Genomic DNA, 23,915 nt, shown 5'->3' with positions numbered 1-23,915 from the left:
CTTCACTAAATCTATGCAGCTTTGTTTTTGGCTGCAGTTTGACTCCGCTGTGTGAGCGGAGATGCCTTCAGTTTGTACCGTCTGCTTAAGTCAAGCGCTATCAAGTCTATTTCTTATGGGCGCACTATTTTCATACAGAGATGCTCTTCATTCAACATCATTGCACATTTTTAAGCTGATGGTCGACGAGCAGAATTGTAGTGTTTTTCCCCCTCTTAATAATTTCTGAACATCTTTAAAATGGCCAAGAAAACTCACATTCTGACACACTAGAGGAAATGTAGATCGCAGTGAAGACTAGAAAAGGGTTACAAAAATCAACCATTAGAGACATAAATATACATAGGTAAAAATGGACCAAGTTTGAAAATCCTGCATTATACGTAGACTATGACAGAGACGATTATGTGAAACCCCATTAATTTCCCCCCATAGAGAAATCGCTATGGAACCGGAAGTCCATATTTGCGCATGTGGGCGTCGGACTTACGAGGTCTATAGCTCAACATTGTAATCAAAAAGATTTTGAATTGGTGTTGGGGACAAGGTCTGATGACAAATGGCAATGGCAGGAACCTCTGCTGAAGGCAACCACCACACATTACACCTCAGTCACATACTGTACCTTATATCTGACCAGATGATGGATGTTCACCAAACTCACAAGGGCATAGTTTAAATGTGCATACATTCCTTGGGTTTGACAATATTATTACAAAATGTATGCTGTCTCAGTGATTGAGCTGTTTCCTGTTTTTCTGTCTGTCTCTGTGTGTGTGTGTGTGTGTGTGTGTGTGTTTGTGTCAGGATTCCAAGAACCTTAATAGTGTGGTGTGTCAGACCTTTATATTTTGCTACCTGTGGGCGGTAGGGGGCAACCTGACCAATTCTCACTGGGATGCCTTTGACAGCTTCATCAGAGAGCAGTTTGAAGCCAACAATGACACTGAGGTATATATACACACACACCCACACACAGTACTTCTCCGATAACACACAGACACACATACAAATACACACATGAAAGAAGAAAAGTTTTTGCACTGTACTGCAGACATATATAAAGAGGAAACTGTTCCACGAAGCTGTAACTGTTGCACCCACAACACACTTTCAGAACACACCCTATACTGTAGCCTCAACATACTTCTATGGTGCTTACACTCTTACAACTCTAAGCATGTCCAGAATCGCTATGTTCAAAGCCTTCTCTGCCACCCAAGGCATATTTCATACATCATCCATACTGAGGGTCAAATCCATTTACCAAGACGTTCGCTAGTATTAGCATGAGGTATGTGAGGAAGCCTGAAGGTTAGCTTATATATTGCATCAAAGTGCCCTTGGCATTGGATATATCTAGAAATTGGAGCGCAGTTAATCTAAAGAGGAATTCTTCTAACACATGAAATTATATCAGTCACTCGTGTGAAATTACGACATTAAGAAAGAGCATCCATATTGTCCATTTTCTTAATACGCTCAGTGGGATACAAGGAACATATTGGAAAAGTAAATCACATTAAAAAATGAGCCTTGAACCAAGGTTATAAAAGCCCATTGCATATTATTATCCTACGTTGCCACCTTTAGAGAAATATGAATGAAAGGTTGTAGAATGGAAGATTTATTTTTGTAAAGAATGAGGCACAGAGAAAGAGACGGCAGAAGGTGGAGGCTAATGGTAATCCTTAAGCCTAACGGGAAATATTAAAGTTAATTATTTGAGACGTTTGTCTTGGTCGGTAGTAGTGGCGGATGATAGAGATAATACGTTAATGACAGAGAGAGGCAGAAGAGAGTAGGTTAGGGACATGACTCACTTACCTGGAGGTGGAGTAAGGGAGTAAGTGAAAGGATGGAAGGAAAGAATGAGACATAATGAAAAAAGCAAAGCGGGTACATGCATAGATATTAAAGTAATTTATAGTAAGCACATGCAAGCGTCCCTCATGCAAACAAGCACACACTTGATTCTGATTCTGCGAATATTATAAAAGCTTCAGAGTGTCGTCTAGAACATTCCCACCTGTGAGCTTTCCACCCGCTGGATATATTATACAACAACCAACCCACCAAGGCTTTACTCTATGAGGTGTGCACATATTGTCTTGCTGTGTGTGTGGACGTGTGGAGGGTAGAGTGTATGTGTACACATGTATGTACATTTGCATTTGTTTGTGCTTCTGCATCTGTTTATCTGGCTCTGTGTGCATGTGTATGTTTACTGTGAGATGAAGCCAGTGCCAGTTCCCAGCTGTGAAGCTTGAAGGAATACAAACTCACACAGAAATCTCATCACTCACACACACACACACACACATACACACACACACACAGATAGTAAGATAATAGCAGGAGTCTGGGGAGCAAATATGGCATACACATACATGCCATAGGGAAAACAAAACACAGACTTTCAAAGCACCACCATGATAGGAACTACTATCAGCAACATAAAGACTTTGGTTCTTTAATACCAGCAATAAGTTCCCAGGGATGGACTGCATTATCGCTAATGACATACAGTGAAAGGAAGGCATGTGTGCATGCATTTGTGTAGATCACATCACATTCGTTTTGCTTTAAATGTCTGTGTGTGTATATATGTGTGCGCGCACGTGTGTGTGTTTGCATGAATGTCAATTTATGTGTGCATGCATATGTGTTATGTAGCTGCCGAGTTGTGGCACCCTGTGGAGTGTGTACATGAACTTCAACAACAAGCGTCTGGAGCCATGGGAGAAGATAATCCCTTCGTTTAAATACAACAAGGAGCTTCCTTTCTTTGAGATGCTGGTTCCCACCACTGACACTGTACGCTACGGCTACCTAATGGAGAAACTGCTATCTGTGCGACGCTCTGTGCTCTTCACTGGCATCACTGGAGTGGGGAAGGTAGGCATTCACATATACAGTCAGACAAACACACACTGGTGTATTTAAGATGGCGGCAGGGAGAGCTTAGGCAATTATTGAAAAACATTTGTAACAAATGAAACTTTTGGTATTGTGCTTTTGATGGGTGTCAAAGTCAGTACCAGAGTGCCATGTGTCTGTCTGTCCCATGCAGTCAGTAGTGGCTCGAGGCCTGCTAAACAGTATCCAGGAGGAGGCGGGCTACCTCCCAGTCTACATCAACTTCTCTGCCCAGACCTCCTCAGCACGCACACAGGAGATGATCGAGTCTAAACTTGAGAAAAAGAGGAAAAACATTCTGGGTAGGAGCAAAAGGCACAGTATGACTGCAAACCCAGTAATTTAACCAGACAGCTTTTCATCTTATCTGGCCATCCATTCATCAACCTGTCCATGCATTTGTCCTTCACTTCCCCACTTCCTTCCCTTCCTCCATCCATTAATCCATCCATCCATCCATCCTTCCATCCACCCATCCTTCTGTGTAGCTGTCTTTGTCCTTTATCCCCATCCATCTCTTCACCTCTTCCCTTCTTCAATCCATTTACATGTCACCCCCCCTTCACCATCGTGCCCGCTCTCCCCATCTTCCTTCCCTCCATCCATCCATCCATCCATCCATCTGTCCATTCATCCATCCATCCTTACACTTGCTAATCTTTTCCTCCCTGTCCATCTGTTCCTCTCTCTTCATCCGTCTCCTTCTCCCCTCCTGTAGGTGCCCCTGGTAATAAGAAGATAGTGATCTTTGTGGATGATCTGAACATGCCCAAGCTGGACAGCTACGGCTCTCAGCCCCCTATAGAGCTTCTGCGGCAGTTCCAGGACTTTTCTGGCTTCTATGACAGAGAGAAGTTCTTCTGGAAGGAGATCCAGGTACACACATACACAAATAACATGAGATAAGTTGACATGATGTGATGAGATACAATGCGACATGAAATTTGTCTCAGGCATTCAAGCAGTGCTTTTTTCACACATTCACTTGGCATAAAAACGTTAAATGTATTTGTTAATAAAGAAAAACAATCAAGAGCCAGTTCATGCTGCATGTCGTCAGCAGGGCCATGCCACTGGAAGCGCACAAGCGAAATGTGCAAATATATTGTCAGACATGCGCACAAATGCTTACATTACACTATACACTGTATATGATATGAGGCAGAGAGCTGACTTGGCTGTTTTATTTTAGTTCAGCGGACAGCTGGTTGCTTTGTATACTACAGTGCTATGTAGCATGTGTTTGTCACTCTTGTGCATCTGCAAACAGCCTAGTAAACACACTCAGTATTCAGTCAGGGCAGCTGTCTGAGACGGAGCATTTAAGGCTAGATTGTTTTCTGTTAAGTGTAAGTGTAGGTTTAGCTCTGTAGTTCCTTTGTAACAGCAGCACAGTCAGCATCAACTTTTAATTGGTTTTCCAGTTGGACTTTTAACGAAGCTTGTCCATTCATTTAAGAAACCCATTTATCTTGTGTGCCTGTGTGTGTGTGTTTGCGTGTGTGTGTGTGTATGCGTGTTAATATTATATACTCGTGGACAATTTGCAGGCACTGAGGTACCATATTTGTATTCTACACTGATATGTTTGTCATATTTAACTTGTGCTACACAATCACACACACACACACACACACACACACACACAATAACGACTGCGGTATGTGTATGTGGTATGCATGTGATATCACTGAATTGTTTGCTTTAATTGAGTGTGTGTGTGTGTGTGTGTGTGTGTGTGTGTGTGTGTAGTGCTGGAGTTAGACATAGGCGTCAGACCGATAGAGAGACAACCATGTCTGAGTGATTAACCATGGCTCAGTACATACTGTGATGTACTACTACCTGAACACAAACAGACAAGGTCACCACACATATGCAGACAGCATACAAATACACTGTGGTTGGAAAAAAAGGAATTTAAAACACCCAATATTGTATTTTATTTAGTCTGTTTTCTTTTGTCTGCTCACCTATTCATCTACTGTACATTCTCTGTACACTGTACTGTCTCATTAATTTATCCCCTACTTCATCCCTTGTTTATATTGTATAATATGTTTTTCATTTCTTCTTCCTTAGATATGCCATGTATCTACGTCAGAAATTGATCTGCAGTCTGAAAGTTTAAATTATTGAGTTCTTATTGACCAAATCAGTGTAGCAGAAGGCGGCAGGAGATGTTTGAAATGGACTCCGTTTGAAAGGGACTCCCTGTTGCTCATCTCTACTCTTCTCACTTTCTCTCCTTTTTATCTTCATAATTCCTTCCTTATTTCTACTCCCCCACCCCCCCCCCACCCCCTCCTGCAGGACATGACCATAGTAGCTGCCTGTGCTCCTCCAGGAGGGGGGCGTAACCCAGTGACCCCTCGATTCATCCGCCACTTCAGCATGCTGTGTCTGCCCACGCCCTCCGAACACAGCCTCAAACAGATCTTCAATGTCAGGAGACACACACATGCACACACACACACAGTTATTCCCCCTATTGAGACCTCACATTTGCTATTACAGCTTAAAATGGATACTAAGTGAGGATATGCCACAAACTCGTATTAACATCTTTTTTTAATCTTCACGTCCACGATTACTGCCTCAAACCTATACTCAAAGCCTGGGTATGCCACACACCAGGATATGTATACACACACAGACACACACACACACACACACACACACACACACACACACACACATACACACACATACACACAATCTTTGCCCCCCAGCAAATCCATGAAAAACATGGGAATAGCGGCACTCCAAAAACGTACTGTCAAAAATATGACAAGACTTAACCTCAGCTATACCATTATTTTATTTAGCCACCATGAGGCTAATCTGTTATGGCATGCAAGCCTTCATCAGAGCGCATATTGTTTGATGTGATTGGAGTGTTGCCTTTCCATTTTTTTCCATTGAGTCTTTAGATGCCAGTTTGCCAGAAGAAGGTAATGCTATTAGGGGCACCTGCCATACATAATCTCTGCTATCATATCTTCAGTTTTGACCCTCACCTCCACTATCACAGCTTCATATATTCAAATTCAGGATACCTCACACCCTCATACATCCACACACACCTCCGTGTCACAGCCTCAAAAAGCGTCATACACCCTGAGCCTTGGTATTCATGCTGACTAACAACTGAAAATGATTTTCGTTAGAAAGATACTTGCTTCTGGTGTTCGCTACCCCCTAATGCTCCTCAAACTGTTCAGACTGCCACTGCCAACACCTGCATAACACCACATGCATGCCTTCACAGACACTTTCACACATAAGCAAACACACTCCTCTCTGCCTGTGTCTCTGTCTCTCTCTCTCTCACTCTTTCTCCTTTCTCCATCTCCTCCCTCCCTGTTCTTTAATCACTCTGTAATCTATCCCCGATGTCCATCCATATCTCTTTTCCTTCCCGCCCTTTGCTCCAGGCCATCCTGTGTGGTTTCCTCAGTGAGTTTTCCCAGGCGGTGAAGGACTGTGCGGGGCAGATCGTGGACGCGGCTGTGGAGATCTACCACCGCATGAGCGTCGATCTGCTGCCCACTCCAGCCAAGTCCCACTACGTCTTCAATCTCCGCGACCTCTCCAAGTGTGTCCAGGGTGAGACGTCAGCACACACACACACACAAGCACACACTTACAAACTAACACAGGCATACCGTCTCTGTCTTTCTCCCCCAACAGCACAAACTAAATTTTGGCTTTGCTGAGAGAGACCCGCAGAGGCAGAGAGCGCCGGAATCCTTGTACCTCCGTAGTGTGGCGCAGAGCTATTTTTTATTTGCCAAAGTTTATCTCTCTAAGCCACATTTGTGAGCTCTATCTCAGCCGCTAGCTCCCAAATTATATCTACCATCACCACTTCTTCCCCCTTTCCCTCTCTCCTTCCATCCTTTTACCCAGCAGGCGTCGTCACAGCAGGGGGGCTGAGCTGAAGTGACTACTACGACTACTTCCCACACGCTACTTGTTCACCATCGCCGAGTGCATTACTCTAACACACAGTGCCCCGTAGCAATACATAGTGTTGGTGAAGGGGAATAAGCCGACACCCTCTCTTCCCATCTTCTGGTATTGTTGACCTCACATGGCCCCTCCCCAAGCAACCTCTCCTTCCATTCTGCTTCCCTTCTCATGTATTCATAACCATCATCTTTACATGGGTCTAATTTAGGCAGGTTGCGTCGGGGACCATGTTAGGAGTTAGTGTTGCATAATGCATCACAAAAGACTACAAAACACTACAAAACATGAAGTAGTAAAGCGGTCTACTCAAGGTGAACAGCATAAACATGTAGCATTTTCGAAAACATTGATATAAAAATACATCCATACTCTCCACCGTGCCCCTCCACCCACACACACACACACGTTTTTTTTTTTGATGTAAAAAAAAAGATGTAATTTCTGGCATTAGGGCTATTTTTTTTTTTTTTTTGTCATTTTATTTCTCTTATTGTTATTCTACCATTTCCCACAATGTTTCTGTTGTCACTGAGATTCTGTTATCCAGTCAAGATGTGTCTTAGCTTGTCAATTGCTTTTGTTGTTGTTCTGTTTCGTTCTTTCTTATGTTTTCTTTGAGATTAGATGTTTTTTATGAGCTCCTTGTTTTTTTCATGACCTCCATCCAATGTTTTACGTATGTTTTCACTGTTCAAATGAAGTAAAACTAAACTAAACTGTCCATCGATCCATACATTCCATCATCCCCCTCTCCATCTGCCCTCCCCTTTCTCGGTGTCCAGGCATGCTGCAGTGTGAGCCAAGTACAGTGAGGGACCAGACCCAGATCTTCCGTCTCTTCTGCCATGAGTGTCAGCGGGTGTTTCATGACCGACTCATCAACAACCAAGATAAGACCTATTTCAACACCATCGTCTCTGAGATGGCCAGTAAGAACTGCCACAAATACAGGGTGCCCTGGTGGCTCATTCTGCTATATGCACAAATTGTGTACTTGCAGCAGCATGTGTTTGAATTCTGGTATTTTCCTTGTTGTTGAGTCAGTCTTTACCCACTTTCCTGTATCGTGTATCTTTATCTGTTGTGAAATGTCCCGTTCTTTGACCCTCTGGCTCTCTCCTCCAGGCAAATATTTTGACTTCAACTTGGAACCCGCCTACTTTGTGACTAAGCCAATTATATTTGGAGACTTCATCAAGGTTAGGTCCCATCTCCCTATCACAAAGGCTAGAGAACAATGGAAAAGATCTGATCTCTCCATTTACACAGCAATACTGAACTTCTTCATTCCTCCCTCCCTCCGTCCCATAATTCCTATAGGTGGGGGTAGAGAAAGCAGATCGTGTGTATGAGGATCTGACAGACATGGAGAAGATCCAGGCGGTTCTCCAGGACTACCTGGATGATTACAACATGACCTTCTCCAAGGAGACCAAGCTGGTCTTCTTCCAGGATGCCATAGAGCACGTCTCCAGGTGCTCACACACACAAACATACACTTGCACCATCCAATAGCCAGATTTCCGGTAGGGTGAGTTCATAGTTGGTGGTAAATGACTGTCAGCCCTAGGTGGTACAAACTGCAGGATGAAGCAATTTTGAATGTTAGTAAAAGTGACATTGGTCAAGAAGTTACACTCGTACCCATTTCAAATATGAAATATTGCTTTTCCAAATGGAACATCTGGAAAAGGACACTGTCATTCTTGCTCTAGGATTGTAATTATATCAATGAACGATAATAGCGCATGCCTCCCAGCCACTTTTTAACTGTCACTTGTTTAGAAATATGAGTGTGATATATTTAATTTGGATGTGTCTACCGGATCTGTTTGTCCTGCCCATCTGTTTAGCTGTACTCGTGTATCAAGCTGTCTTACTCCACAGAAACGGGTTCCTTAATTATAATAATAATATAAAGGAATAACAAGAAGGGGAAAAATAAGAAGAATGTGTTTTATTTATGACACGCTTCATTAAAAGCAAGACCGTTTAAAGCTAGTAAAACATTACAGGAAGGAAAAAATGCATAATGAGCAAAACAATAGAGCTAGAAGCAGTGGTGAAATAATGAACATGCTTTTCTTTAGCGATTACATTATTGATATTAAGCATTTAGCTGATGCTCTTATTCGAAGCGACTTATTGTAAGTGAGTAGGTAGGGCTTCAGTGTCTTGCTCAGGGACACATGGGACACATGGCTGTGGCAGGGATCAAATCTGTGACCTATGAACGTCCTTGTAACCACTAGGCCAACCTGTGAGCCTAGAAAGAAAGGTTTTTAAAGTTTTTGCACTTGTCACTATCTCATCCTCTAGGATTGTCCGTATGATCCGCCAGGAGAGAGGCAATGCCCTGCTGGTGGGGGTGGGAGGTACAGGCAAGCAGTCACTCACACGGCTGGCAGCCCACATATGTGGCTACCGCTGCTTCCAGATCGAACTGAGCCGGGGCTACAACTACGACAGCTTCCATGAAGACTTGAGGAAGCTGTACAAGATGGCTGGGGTGGAGGGCAAAGATATGGTGTTCCTCTTCACTGATACCCAGGTATAGAGCAGAGAAAGGGCTTGGCTGTGGGAGATTTTTTTCTGTGTATGTGTTTGTGTGTGTGTGTGTTCGGTAGTGGTTAGATCGATGAAATTTATGAAGTGAAATTTAATGAAATTTAGCTTTACTCAGGTAACAGCAAACAAGCATCTCAAGTGCTTGGGAGGGTTTTTATTTGTTATTAGATGTTGACAATAGTAGGTAGAGTATATTTAGATGAGTGGCCCACTGTCACCTGCGTGTTGTAGATTGTGGTGGAAGAGTTTTTGGAGGATATCAACAACATGCTGAACTCTGGTGAGGTGCCCAACCTGTTTGAGAAGGATGAGCTGGAGCAGGTACTGGCCGCCACCCGCCCCAAAGCCAAAGAGGCTGGCATCAACGAGGGTAACAGAGATGAGGTAAACACAGACACGCACACATACACGACATATGTCATTCAGGGAGTATGTGTGACACATGCACATACAGTATACACATCTGATCGACTACATGTGCAGGCAAACAAACAAATACACTGAAATTGTCTGTGTAGATGATCAGCGCAAATTATTGAGTGTATACTGGTATTAGCAAGTTCTCTCTTTTTTATGCCTCCGCGCTGGCGACAGCCGTGGCTGGAGGCATTATGTTTTCAGGTTGTCCGTCCGTCCGTCCCATTCTCGTGAACGCGATATCTCAGGAACGCCTTGAGGGAATTTCTTCAAATTTGGCACAAACGTCCACTTGGACTCAAGGATGAACTGATTAGATTTTGGTGGTCAAAGGTCAAAGGTCAAGGTCACTGTGACCTCACGTCCGTCCCATTCTCATGAACGCGATATCTCAGGAACGCCTTGAGGGAATTTCTTCAAATTTGGCACAAACGTCCACTTGGACTCAAGGATGAACTGATTAGATTTTGGTGGTCAAAGGTCAAAGGTCAAGGTCACTGTGACCTCACGTCCGTCCCATTCTCATGAACGCGATATCTCTGGAACGCCTGGAGGGAATTTCATTACATCTGGCACAAACGTCCACTTGGACTCAAGGATGAACTGATTAGAATTTGGTGGTCAAAGGTCAAAGGTCAAGGTCACTGTGACCTCATAAAAGACCTTTTTGGCCATAACTCAAGAATTCATACGCTAATTATGACAAAATGTCACACAAATGTCTAATAGGATAAGGGAGTGTGTCCATATAGCGTTTTTCTCTGGCAGAAAAGCGCTGGCAGGGCGCTGAGGAGCGCTTCATCCCAGCACCTCATCAAAAAAGCACTGGGAATGCTTTTTTGATGAGCGCTGCATGGGTTTTGTTTCTATGACAACAATATCTTGACAACATATCACCACTCTAACCGCCGTTGTATGATAGACTAGCATCGCCCCTTTGCTTTTTATTATCTATTCACCTATAATCAGATAAGTGACAATATGTAAAAGGAAGCAGATTGACATTAACGTTAGCTAGGTAGCTAACTTAACGCTACGTTAACAGAGGGTTGACTACACAGCTAACAACAAGCTTACAACGCGTACGGTGATAAAAGCACAACACTCACCAGCAACATTCAGTGTCCGGCCGATCTGCTCCCACAAATGGGCTTTTCTGTCTCTGTTGTGATAGTTTCTGTGAGACATATCATACAGCTCGGGATACACAGACACGGCCAGAACAAGCTTCTCCTCCATTTTCTTGGTTACCAGGGTGACGAGTCCCGCCCCATCTAATATATGATTGGTTGCCTGAAAAGGAGCGCTGGTGACCTTTCTGAAAAAAACTAGAAGCGCTCGGAGCGGCCGCACAAAAAAGTTGGAGCGCTCTGAAAAAAGACGCTGGGTGCAGTGCTTTTTCTCTAGGCGGCCGCATGCGGCCACATACGCTCTCTCCTCATTGGGAACAATTGAAAAAAGACGCTGGCGCTCAGAAAAAAACGCTATATGTACACTCAGCCTAAAATGATGAAGTGATGACATTTTATATCCAAAAGTTCAAAGGTCATCTTCACTGTGACATCATAATGTTTTGCTTACCACTGTAGCTGAGAAAACGATCTTGGGTCATTCTAGAAGAACGGTGGAAGAGCTGTCACTTACTTTTGCAGACACCAAAATCCTTTAAGTTGACCTAATAATCACATTAATTATATATGTTCAATAAATAAAGACTGTCCTTGCAATGATAAAACAAAGTTTATTGGCGGAGGCATACAACCGTGAGGCGGTTATTTCTAGTTTTCTTTTTAATCTTTATTTTTTGTTTTATTTTTTGCAGAATTAACCTTAACCCTGGCACACAAACAAAAAGCCTATTCACACCCTCACTTTGTAAACAAAATTTGTTATGTAAACAGAATTTCACACATGGGAACACACATACACATTATGGCCATTTCCAGATACCCAACTGGCACAGTGGCTGTGTCTAAATGTGTTACATAACACTTCAGAAACAAAACACATACACAAAACACACACACACACACACACACTCTCACTGCACTATCCACAAAAGGCCAAAACAGCCATAGACTAGGGCAAAAGCAGTCAATTAAAGACAGTGCCCCAAGTGAGCTGTAAGAAAGCATCAGCCTCTAATGTTATCTGCCTGCTGAGACCAAACCTCCAGTAGCTCCAATACAAGAGAATCAAATAGTTCAGCGCTGTATATCAAATTATGGAATTGTGTGTGTGTGTGTGTGTGTGTGTGCGCGCACCTGTGCCTGCAGGTGTTTCAGTTCTTCATCTCTCGTGTGCGGGAGAAGCTTCACATTGTGCTGTGTATGAGTCCTGTGGGCGATGCCTTCAGGTCCCGCTGTCGCATGTTCCCCTCGCTGGTCAACTGCTGCACCATCGACTGGTTTGTACAGGTCAGCTGACATAGCTCTGTATACACATGTGTGTGTGTGTCTGTGTGTGTGTGTGCCCTTTCTCTGACTCTCTTTCTATTTTCTGGCTCTTGTAAAACATGTATTTATGTATTATTACTTAATTTACCTTGGGGCTGTGAAATTATTAATTATTGTATAAGTATGATCCATAGATAGTCATAAAATATTAACACAGCACCTAGCTGCTGTGTATAGAATAGAATAGCATAGAGTAGAATAGAAACTTTATTCTCTACACATGAGGAAAAACAGACAAGACACAAGAAATGCTTATTCAAACACCAAAAGACACAAGTAAATATTTACAAACGAGTACAGATTCTGCACTGCATATTTGAAGCCATGGCTTATAGATCTAATTAATTAACAGTTGATTAGCAGTTTAGAATGTGATTCCAGTTCTCTGTCCCCCTATTTCATCAGCTGACTTACTGTAATCTCTTCCATGAAGAAAGCATAAGTGTTAGAAGTATGTTTTCCTGTTGTGTGACAGTAAATTCATTTGCACACAAGAAGAGAATTATGGGAGTTGTGTGAAAAATTTCAGCTAAGATGTGAAGATTTAAAGAGTGGTGGAATGAACTGCTGTCCTATTCCACCTCTGAAAAAATAATGTACAGTGTGAAATGAAAGATGGCACACTTTGATAATGTCTGGGGCCTGTTATTGAGTTCATATCCAAAATGTAGATGTAAGCTAAAAATGTCAAGTGTCTTGTGTTATTATTTTACTTGTGAGACCTTGAGACAGAGAGCCACATAGGGTTTGTTTGTTTGCTTGTTAGTTTTTCAGCAGGCTTTGGCTGGGAGTTCTGCGGTCTGGCTGCAGGGTGTACAACCTTTAAAGTTAGCCATCGTAGGATACAGAGTACGCCATGGAGGCTATTTGCTTCACAATTCTCCCTCTTTCTTCTCTCGTAAACAAGGGTAATTTGTTGCCTAAACTGCACTTACTGATATATACTATATTGTTGTTTTCTTTGTTGTCTGGACCTGTGACTGTGGGGCATCTCTGGGTGGGGGTGCAGGTCTGGGATAACCTTCAATTAGTTTTGCATATTTGAAATTAATGCACATAATAGATCCTGGACAGGCACTCCTGCTATGGGAGGCTCTGTGAATATGAACTTCAGTGTCTTTTTATTGCTGCACTGAATGGGGTGGGAATGTGGGTGGGAGATGGATGGGATGTATGGGTTTTGTAGGATGTATAGGTGGGATGCATGGGTTTTGTGGGACAGATGTGGGGAAAATATGCATAGCATGCATGGGTTTTGTAGGATTTATGAGTCTTGTGGGATGGGTGGGATATATGGAATGGTTGGATTGGGTGAGAAGGGTCAGGAATCTATCTTTTACTCCATTGAGGTGGATTTTGTTTTTTTAATGTCTTTTGCATTCCAAAATCAATAATAATAAAAAATTGCATCACTTATTAGATACCGCTCAATGAAGGACATTATTTGTAGAAAATTATTTTTACCACCCTGTGATGAAGTTTGGTAATGCAGGAGAGAAATGTCTCATCCTTGAATAATGGACCTGATTTTGGCTCTTGTCACACTTACCACAGTGGTAAAAACTGCAAATTGTGCAATTCCTGACAGAGCATTAGTGAGGAATCAGGTTAAGAATTCTTAAAGGTAATTGCATATAAGCTAAAAGTCTTTTTGAATACAGTCTTTGTATCTTTGTGGTTCTGGGCATTTCCGGCATTTGGGCATTTCTGCATCCTGGCCTTGTCAGCTGTGATAGATTGTGGTGCTAGGGATCACCCAGCTGTCCGTAAGCACTTATCAGTCTCCTTGTTCAGTTCAAGTTTGCGTATTGACATAGCCCTTTATCACAAGCATGTCTCAAAGGACTTTACAGAGAATGAGCCTAACTAGATCTAACTGATCAACAATCAATCGTAGAACAGAATGATGTAAACCAGTCAATTCAGATGGGTGAGGTTTTGACAAATTTAAGGCTTATGGTATTTTCCTCATGCCTCACAACCCTTCTTTCCTGCCATCCTTCTATCCATCTATCTGACATTAACATCATGGAGCACGTACTGTCGGCTATACCCAACACATTATTTCTTCTCCACACTGACATAATTTTCTACCCCCATTCTTTCTCCTTATTAACCACGTTGTATAATGTGATTAAAGCAATAATGCAAGTAAGGCAGAGCCCATGTGAACACCATACTGTGAACACATATTAATACCATCATGCTCTTAATCTACAGTACTATAATTACAGTAGCATGGAAGAATTTAATCGCATTAATAGACAGATGCAAACACCTTAGTTGCATTTCTTCAACTGTGATTAAGTTGCGCATGTGCCCAGCTCATCGTGTTATGTAGAGGTAGAAGGGAACTGTAGTCTGTACTGGGCTAGATTAAGGGGTGATTGTTACCATTATCTGTTATCCACAACTGCTTGTAGGATGTATGAGGGCTTTCCCTTTCGGTTGACAAAATCCCTATAGACATCCGAAGAGGGCAGGACTGGTATGTTTATTCCATCTGCAGTCTGTAATTGAGTCTGTAATTGCTGCACAATTATGCATGCCTCATCCAATGTGGGTACCTTGATTACATCGTATGCAACTATCACCAGGCTGTTGCAAAACAGGTACACAAATGTCTGTGCTTTTGTGCACACCAAACAGGTTGGCTATAACTCAGTATTCTGCTCAGTTTCCAAGTTTATATAGTGTAGTTGCCACTGTCATCATCAGGAGTACAGGGGCACAGGCGGTGTCACTGGGGACACATTGGGTGCAGTAGTTCACACAGCTCCATTCTATAGTTCTCTCTCCACCCTACATCACTGAACTCCCTCAGGATCACCGCTTCCCACCAACCCTTGCTCTGTATCCTCATCCAAAGGGCTTTTCCCACTGTGCATTCTTAACCTAGGGTCATCTCTAACCCAAGGTTATTTCATTCTAAACTGCCCCGTTTCACACTGGTAAGAGTTAACCCTGGGTTTTACTCGATTTTCTGGGGATTACCTCGAAAAAGAGTTATCACTCTTTGGAATTGGCAAGTGTGAAACACTTGTTAAATATGCAGTGTGAAAAGTCCTCAGAAATGAAGAAAAAACAAGTACAGATCCTGTACAGACCCGCGTGTGTTCAATTCTATGCACTGAAGCACTGCGACTTGGTTAAATTACCTAATTCCACTTACGTTACTTAAATACCACAAGATGACGTCACCTACCATTGAATTTTGTAGGGCAGCGATGACGAGTTACTGACTGTGGAATGTTAAGTTTCACTTTTGTTTTCACCCCGGGAGACTCTGTGGATTGAGTTCAATGCTGCTGGTCTGCTGTCTGTACATCTCCAAATTACAGACATGATGTGATGCGACACCAGGCGCATTAGAGATCGATTTAGATCCATTTCTATACACTGATTTTATGCCTCTGTATGGGAAACACTGCATCTCACAGTCAAAAATGCCCTCTAGAGGCCATCTGACTAAGCGCATCATCTCACTAAGCGTTACCTGACTGACTGAATGAATGACTGACTGACTGCCTGACCTGAACTTGCCTTGCGATGCCCTCGGCTGCGCAGTGGGAAAAAGAGTTTAATCGGACTATTGCCTTTTCTCTTGTCTTAATGCTATCTTCCACCATTCACTTTACATCTGCTCCTATTCAGTTAGTATTCATTTAGTTTGTTTTGTTCTTTTGTTTGTTTAGAAGTGAAATATAGATATGAGCCAGTTGGTGTTTGTTTTGTCTTGTCTTCTGTTTACGTGCAGAAATTTGTAATTTTCAACTTTTCTTCCTGTAGTTCTTTATGATTGTATTTTATCAGTTTTAAATCTCTCAATTTCTGTTGTTTCTATGATTTATTACTGCAAACAGACCAAACGGAACACAAAAACTAAACTTCCTTACCCCCACCCCAAACTCACTCTCTCTCTCTCTGTCTCTCTCTCTCTCTCTTTCTCTTTCCCTTTCCCTTCCGGTGCCCAGTGGCCCCGCGAGGCCCTCCTCTCAGTCTCTCAGACCTTCTTCCAGGACGTGGACTTTGGCAGTGAGGAGCTCAAGCAGAGCTTCTCGGCCATGTGCGTGGAGATACACGTCAGCGTCACCGACATGGCTGAGCGCTTCTACTCGGAGCTGAGACGCCGCTACTACACCACACCCACCTCTTACCTGGAGCTCATCAACCTCTACCTGGCCATGCTAGGGGAGAAGAGACAGCAGCTAGTGGTTGTAAGGCTAACCATCAAAACTCATGATCAGTTATTAACTAGTGATAAATAATCAATAGTAGTAATCGCAAACAAATCACAAATACTGATCACCCTATGCCTGACATTGCTGGGGGAGAAGAGGCAGCAACTATAGCTGCTCCAGCTAGTGGCTCAATGACACAGTTATCTATAGTAGTGATAAGTCTTGGGCTTGTTAAGTTAATCATAAATTGTTATATTACTTTTCCATTATACCTCTAACATTGCTGATTGCATTTTCTCCTCCCTTCATAAATCGGGGATAACTCGGCCTCCTCTCCTGCATGCTTCTGTGTAAATGATCAGGGTAACCAAATAGCGCAGTGCAGCAAGCAGGAAAACAGGAGCATTCAGGGGCAAGAATTAAATTATCTAAATTTCTGATTAGTGAAGGTTTTATTATTACTGAAATTGAAATAGTTGACAGCAGTTACTGACTGCAAGGCAATGCTGGTAATCAGTTACCAATAGTAGTGATGAAGCTCTACCTTGCTGGGTTAGAACAGGCAGCAGAACAGAAAGCTGATTTAGGACTAACCATCAGTACTCGTCATTAATTATCAATACAGCTAATGACCTTTTATAAATACTAGTGATCAAACTCTTCTTGGCTGTGATGAGGGAAAAGATACAGCAGCTAGTGGCTTTAAGACTGCTGTTCCATTATGTGTCATTTTGTGGATTGTATAAAATTGTGTGTGCGAGACATGTCTGCTTGCATGTGTGTATATACATAATACGCGTTTCTGTGTGTGTGTGTGTGTTTATGTGTAGGCCAGGGACCGTGTGAAGAATGGTCTGACCAAGCTGTTGGAGACCAATGTGTTGGTGGACAAGATGAAAGTGGACCTGTCTGCTCTGGAGCCAGTCCTCAAACAGAAGTCCATCGATGTCAGTGCCCTCATGGAGAAACTGGCCGTAGACCAGGAGGGCGCCGACAAGGTGTGTGTGTGTGTGTGTTTGTGTGTAATTACGTAGTAGGATTATATGTGTAGTAGGATTTGCCCTTACTATATAAGGTGATGAAAAAGCACGGGGCTTTTTGCTCAGTGCCATAGTGTATACATATGCGTATCTTTATGATACAGGTAGAGTACGTATATCTTTACCCTAGGTGCGTAAAGTGGTGAAAGAAGATGAGGCTTTGGCCAAGGTGAAGGCAGAGGACACCCAGGCCATGGCTGATGATGCCCAAAGGGACCTGGACGAGGCTCTGCCAGCCCTGGACAGTGCCAACGAAGCCCTCAGCGCCCTGGACAAGGCTGACATCTCTGAGATCAGGGTGTTCACCAAACCCCCAGACCTGGTCATGACTGTCATGGAGGCTGTCGGCATCCTGCTCAACTCCAAGTCAGTGTGATTCTATGTGTCAAAATGTCAAAATGTTGTAAGACTTAGATCCTGTTGTTAAATCCTAGGTTCTTCATCATTACGAAGAATATGATAAAAAACATTCCCTATGTTTCATAAATGAGGGTGTAAAGAACAACATTTTCATTTTTCTTGTCTACAGATTTGATGTGCCCATATAACCTCATGTTTGTATGCTATATAAATGTTGAACACTTTAAATTCCTGGTAGACATTGAGCAAAAATTATGGCTTTGCCCCCCTCCTACTGTAGCTTCAGTTTCTTGTCTTGTTGGCTGACTTTGCATTGTGTTTCACTGGGAAATGTAAATAATGAAGTAAGCAGTACATGGAGGTAAAGGCCAGTGCTGACCAATGTAATGAAATAGCTACTGCCCATATGTGTGTTTACATCATATTAGTTCAGTCCGTATCAGTCAATTAGATTTGAGTAGCATGATATTGAAAAATATTGAAGCAAATAATTGAATAACAAACCAGCAAACACAACAACACATATGGCAAATTATTACCTATAAATATTGTCTTGTTCTCTCTATTATGATTATCCATCATCATTATTATCACCATCATCACTGTCTTCATCATCTTTGATATGATCTGCAGCATCATCATTACCAACATAATTTCCATCATCATCATCATCATCATCACTTTCATCCCTTTTGCTGTGCAGTCCCTCTGCCAAATGTTTGAGATCAGGGCCTACTTTTTAATCCCACATGTTATCTGGTAGTCAGCATCCAGATGGATTACTGTACCATCTCATGAATTGGCACTCATCCCTCTGCCAACCTTTAAATTGTATCATCCATCAATCTACTTCAGTGCTGCACTCTGACCACAAAATCCTAACCTTCCAATCCTGCCCAATACCCAACCTAACCCCAAAACCTCAGGGATTACGGAGTAGCAACACTCGAGTCAGTTAAATTCAGAAATCCAGACAATATATTATTTTTTTATGTCATTTCTTTGCTATTATATTCCCACGATGAGTTAGACTAGCTAGGTGCCATCTCACGGCATGCTTTCCAGCTGTGTCAGATTAGATATTGTTATCCCATGTTTTTCCTGTTGTGTTGTATTGTAATGTGTTGCGTTGCATTGTTTGTGTTATGTGTTTCTTTGTGTTGAGTTGTGTTGTGTTGCGTTTGTAGCCATTCCATGTGTGTCAAATTGGAATCCCATGTCACCTGAAACATCAGATGAGACTATGGTATTCATAATATCATCATCATCATCTGTAGTTCACATTCCCATGTGTCCTGACAGTCCTTGTTTTTATTTACCTATGACAAATGATTACCTGTAAACAGTCTCTCATTCTGTCTATCATTGTAACCAATTAACAGTTCCAGGTTGAGGTTGCCAAAATCATCTAAAAAAAACCAGGACAACTTACAGGGGAACAAAAAATAGTGTTAAAATGTGTTTTGGGAAAGCAATCCTAATGTGTGTTGTATCATTCATTCAGTCAGTTAGTCACAGCAGAAGACGTTAATCCCTTATGCCTGATATCTGCTTCGTTAGTTCATAATCCCATGTGTTAGCAATCACAGCATTGTGACAGTACAAGCTGTGACAGACAGAGAGAGCCTTGGGGGTCTCCTTGATGACTGGCTATATATACTAGCTTTAGTCAGCACACTATTGACTCTGATGCATGTATTTCTCTTGTCGTTCCTCCGTCCTCTCCCTTAGACAAACACATACAGTACTTGGCTCCAGGCGTTTGGCACCGTCTGTCAGATGGGACATGTCCCTAAGCAGGCTGTATTGCAGTGCAGTTATATCACTGCCAAATCAGCCTGACCTCAAACTATTTATGAGCAAACTTATTAGATCATCTACAACTTTAAAGGCACCAGGTGGTGAAAAAGAGTCACTGAGTGGCACTCTTGCCTTACCTCTGTATAAAAGCAAATAACACATGCACTGTATACACACAAGTGCGTGCACACAGGTTTCCGGGCTGGTAGGTTGATCAGGGAGGCCGCCAAGTTGTGATACTTTATTGATCCCCACAGGGAAATTCACATTTCTGTTGCTCAAGGACATTTCAGCAGGATGGATGATTTGGACAAGGGAGCTTAAACCCGGGTACTCAACCCCCAGTACTGGCAGCGCTTTTACGAAGTACCCCTAAGAAAGGGCACCTAAGATCCATGTAAATGTGTAACAACCTGGCTGACTGGCATTGAAATTCAGCTAACAGTACTCAACATTTTTTGACACGTTATCTTATACAAATTAACACACATTAATCCATTTTCTCAATCTTTCTCTTCCCACAACCTCCTCCCCTCCATCACGTTCTCCTTCCAGACCAGACTGGCCCGGTGCCAAGCAATTGCTGGGAGATTCCAATTTCCTGAAGCGTCTGACGGACTACGACAAGGACAATATCAAGCCTCAGATCCTGCAGAAGCTGCAGAAATATGTCAACAACCCTGATTTCATACCTGAGAAGGTTTGTTTGGATTTCATTTCAAACACTCAGATATCTATTAGCAGTAGGGCTTAGAGTAAACAGATTCTGTTTAAATTAGAGTTCAAACACTTGGGCAGTTGTCCTCTAGAGTTGGGATAGGAACAGCAAGTAAACTGGTTTTGAAGTTTGGGTTGTGACATAATTTCCATAACACGTATGCCATTGAAATGAGTCACGTCTCCTTTGTGATATGACATCATGTGGCTTTAAATAGTGGAATATGACATGCTATCCCTGAGTACCTATCTAACTCCCTTACTTAAGTCCTGTTCTGCTGCTTTTGGGGGTGTCAGGTGGAGAAGGTATCCAAGGCCTGCAGATCCATGTGTATGTGGGTCAGAGCCATGGATCTCTACTCCAGAGTCCTGAAAGAGGTCGGCCCCAAGAGAGCGAAGCTGGCCATGGCACAGGTCAGTGATGCAGAATGCAATATGAATCCATGCATGTACACACGAAAATTACAATTCTAAAAGATATTGCCTTTTTTACCATTCCTCCAGTCTGCTGTATACCATACCCCACAAATCCCTGTGAATTCTGGTCCATTGCTAATCTGCCTATTGCTGTGTGAAGTCTATCAAAGTCAAATCATAATGAACTTCATGGTGAGAATGGAAAATGGACCAAATATTTTCCAAACATGTTTCATAAGTGGTATTCCCCTCCCTCCTTTCTCCCTCTATCCCAACCCGTGCAGACGGAGCTGGATGTGACCATGACAACCCTGAGGGAGAAGCAGCAACAGCTTCAGGATGTGGAGAATCAAATCAAGATCCTCCAGGACCAGTTTGACAACAGCGTGAATGAGAAGGAGGGACTGGGTGAGGGCTGCGCACTTGATATGTAGTGGTTATGGACTGGGACTGGGTCTTACCCTGTCCAGCTAAGTGATACGTGAATAATTCTTGTTGTATGGAAAGGGTCTCTAGAGATGAGGCAAATTCCTCTAGGAATTCCTCTCTCTCGTCTAGTCTAGCTTCTCACTGAATGCACAAGGAGGTTTTATTAGACATTGAAATGAAAAAAGAAAATCCACTATTTACTTTTCTAATATTCCTCTTCTCTCTCTCCCTCGCTCTCTCTGTGACCCCCCACCCCTTTCTCTCAAAGCTAACACCATGGCTCTGACAGAGGCTCGGCTGGCCCGGGCAGGGAAGCTAACCTCAGCTCTAGGTGATGAGCAGATACGCTGGGAGGAGAGTATCACCCTGTTTGAGCAGGAAATCATCAATGTCGTAGGGAATGTCTTCATCGCAGCTGCCTGTGTGGCCTACTATGGAGCGTTCACCTCCCACTATAGACAGCTGGTAAGTAGAGTGGGATATGGTGCATTTAATGAAGCTGGTAGGTATAGGGCTACTGTGGTTTATAGACAACTGGTAGGTCCAGTATGAATTTACTGCAGAGTCCTCATCCCTCACTGTGCAATGCAGTGCATCCTACCCCTATTACTTTGCAGTATCAATGTATGGGCCTAATTCAATCTCTTGTAATTATGCTTCTGCTATATGACACATTACCCAGTACAGGACAATAAAGTTGAATGGCACTGAACTAAACTTAGGCTTAGTTTATTTTCACATTGATAAAACAGAAGCAAAGTGATAAAACCAGTATTATGAAACAATGAGAAAAAGAACATTTTTTTTTTACAAATTTCTACAGGTGAAATAAAAAAAAGAGGCTTATAAAAAGTTACACCTCAAAACAGACAAAAGATCTATCAAACAAAACAAAAACAAGAAAACCAAAAAAATAAAAAAAGGTGAGCAAAATTGCAACTGAATTGGACAACAGATTCTAAATCGCAATAGAAGAATGACAGTAGAAAATATTATAACAATGAAATTAAATGAAACTGAGCTGGGCTTAAATTAAATTAAATTAAATTAAATTAAATATGTATCTACCAGTAGCTAATGTATAAGGTTGCTTTTGCCATTTAAAAGAGATTTGATTTAGAAGTGTTTATTACTTTATGATGTAAAATGATCCACTAACTGCTGCCTGTTGCTTCGCTGTTTGATTATGAGGAAAATGAAAGCTTTATATATACAGTAAAAAAAGAAAAGAAAAAGAAAACAATGCAAAAGAAGCCCACCACAGAGCTCTATGCCAGTGCTCAAACATGTGCTGCACCATCCACCACCCCTCCGAATCCTGGACAAAAAGTTAGCACACTTGAACCATTCCACCTGACTCCTTACCACTCAGGCTATTCCATGAGTCATGATGATGATGTGTGGCTACCAGTACGCACACACACAATAGATGTAGATGGATAGACACTTAAATGGCTTTTGAGGCTTCATAAATCTTCATAAATCAATACCTTACAATTAGTTTTCACTGGTTTCCTGTCCCAGCTGAAACTAAAAGTTGTTTGGATATTTGCATGTGTGTTTGTGTATAAAATATACATTTCTGTGTGGAACTACCTATGTGTGTGTGTGTGTGTGTGTGTTTTGCCAGTGTGATGTGCATGTTTTTTTTTTCAGGAGCCTGTTTATATGTGTGTGTGTGTGTGTGTGTGTGTGTGTGTTTATGCGTGCGTTTATGCGTTTCGCATCCATATGCTGTATTTGCACTTGCGTTGTACCCATGTGTTCTATATACATATGTGTGCGTGTCACTCATGCATGCCTGTATGTGTGTCCCCTTTTCCCAGCTAATTGACCAGTGGATGGCACAGTGCCAGGAGCTGAACATCCCCATCAGTGCCAGCTTCAACCTGATAAACATCCTGGGTGACCCCTACATCATCCGCCAGTGGAACGCCGAGGGCCTCCCTCGTGACACCGTCTCCACAGAGAACGGCATCCTAGTGACCCAGGGCCGCCGCTGGCCCCTCATGATCGACCCACAGGATCAGGTGAGCCAGCACATTAGCATCCAGGTGGCATTCATTCAGTGGGAATCAGGGTGGATTGATCTGTTGTTCCATTAATCAATCAGTTAGTCAGTCAGTTAATCCATTATTTTTGTCATCCATGCATGAAAAAAAGAGATTGTTGTTGTTGTTGATGTGATTTAGTAGTTTAGTAGTTAGTAGTAGTATTTTAGTAGAGAATTACATGACTGTAGATGAAGAGATCACAGTGGAAAGAATGAAAACTATTCATATAATATACAGTCTGTCTTTTTACTAACTTGCAGTCAATGAAATAACAGTGAAATAAAACTACATTCTTATATAAAACCTCTTCTCAGGGACCACCAGACTGCTGCCTGGGATACTTTGATTTAACATCCATTTAATTATCGTTTCTGGCATTCAAGCCGCCCAAAAGCCTTCTCTTCATACTAACAATTTTTTTTTCATTCATGCTCCAAAACAAACATTTTTGCGCGTCTTCTCTGCATGCTGATATTGCGCTGCATGGATAACATTTTCCTATTTGTGGTCTGTTGTTGTGAGGTGGCTTTGATGGCCACAGTCCAGTGCCATACTATATGTCTGGCATATCAGAGAGCCCAG

General features: G+C 42.4%; 1 protein-coding gene across 1 annotated transcript in view; it reads left to right on the top strand.

Annotated features, from left to right (window-relative positions):
- The window catches only part of dnah6 (dynein, axonemal, heavy chain 6), a 69,099-nt gene that overhangs the window by 21,785 nt on the left and 23,399 nt on the right, over nt 1-23,915 (top strand). The window contains exons 39-58 of the mRNA XM_078289957.1: nt 808-951; nt 2,677-2,898; nt 3,074-3,221; nt 3,638-3,795; nt 5,233-5,364; nt 6,357-6,528; nt 7,677-7,823; nt 8,020-8,093; nt 8,215-8,369; nt 9,214-9,445; nt 9,694-9,846; nt 12,156-12,296; nt 16,310-16,552; nt 17,347-17,514; nt 17,687-17,922; nt 20,272-20,416; nt 20,731-20,847; nt 21,135-21,258; nt 21,548-21,744; nt 23,106-23,309. Of these exons, the coding sequence (XP_078146083.1) occupies nt 808-951; nt 2,677-2,898; nt 3,074-3,221; nt 3,638-3,795; nt 5,233-5,364; nt 6,357-6,528; nt 7,677-7,823; nt 8,020-8,093; nt 8,215-8,369; nt 9,214-9,445; nt 9,694-9,846; nt 12,156-12,296; nt 16,310-16,552; nt 17,347-17,514; nt 17,687-17,922; nt 20,272-20,416; nt 20,731-20,847; nt 21,135-21,258; nt 21,548-21,744; nt 23,106-23,309 (3,312 nt within the window). The remainder of the gene's footprint in view (nt 1-807; nt 952-2,676; nt 2,899-3,073; nt 3,222-3,637; nt 3,796-5,232; nt 5,365-6,356; nt 6,529-7,676; nt 7,824-8,019; nt 8,094-8,214; nt 8,370-9,213; nt 9,446-9,693; nt 9,847-12,155; nt 12,297-16,309; nt 16,553-17,346; nt 17,515-17,686; nt 17,923-20,271; nt 20,417-20,730; nt 20,848-21,134; nt 21,259-21,547; nt 21,745-23,105; nt 23,310-23,915) is intronic.

The sequence above is a fragment of the Centroberyx gerrardi genome, chromosome 3 (assembly GCF_048128805.1).
Source record: "Centroberyx gerrardi isolate f3 chromosome 3, fCenGer3.hap1.cur.20231027, whole genome shotgun sequence".
Taxonomy (NCBI): Eukaryota; Metazoa; Chordata; class Actinopteri; order Beryciformes; family Berycidae; genus Centroberyx; species Centroberyx gerrardi.
The sequence above is the reverse complement of the archived record's forward strand: the minus strand, read 5'-3'. Positions and strand labels throughout refer to the sequence as shown.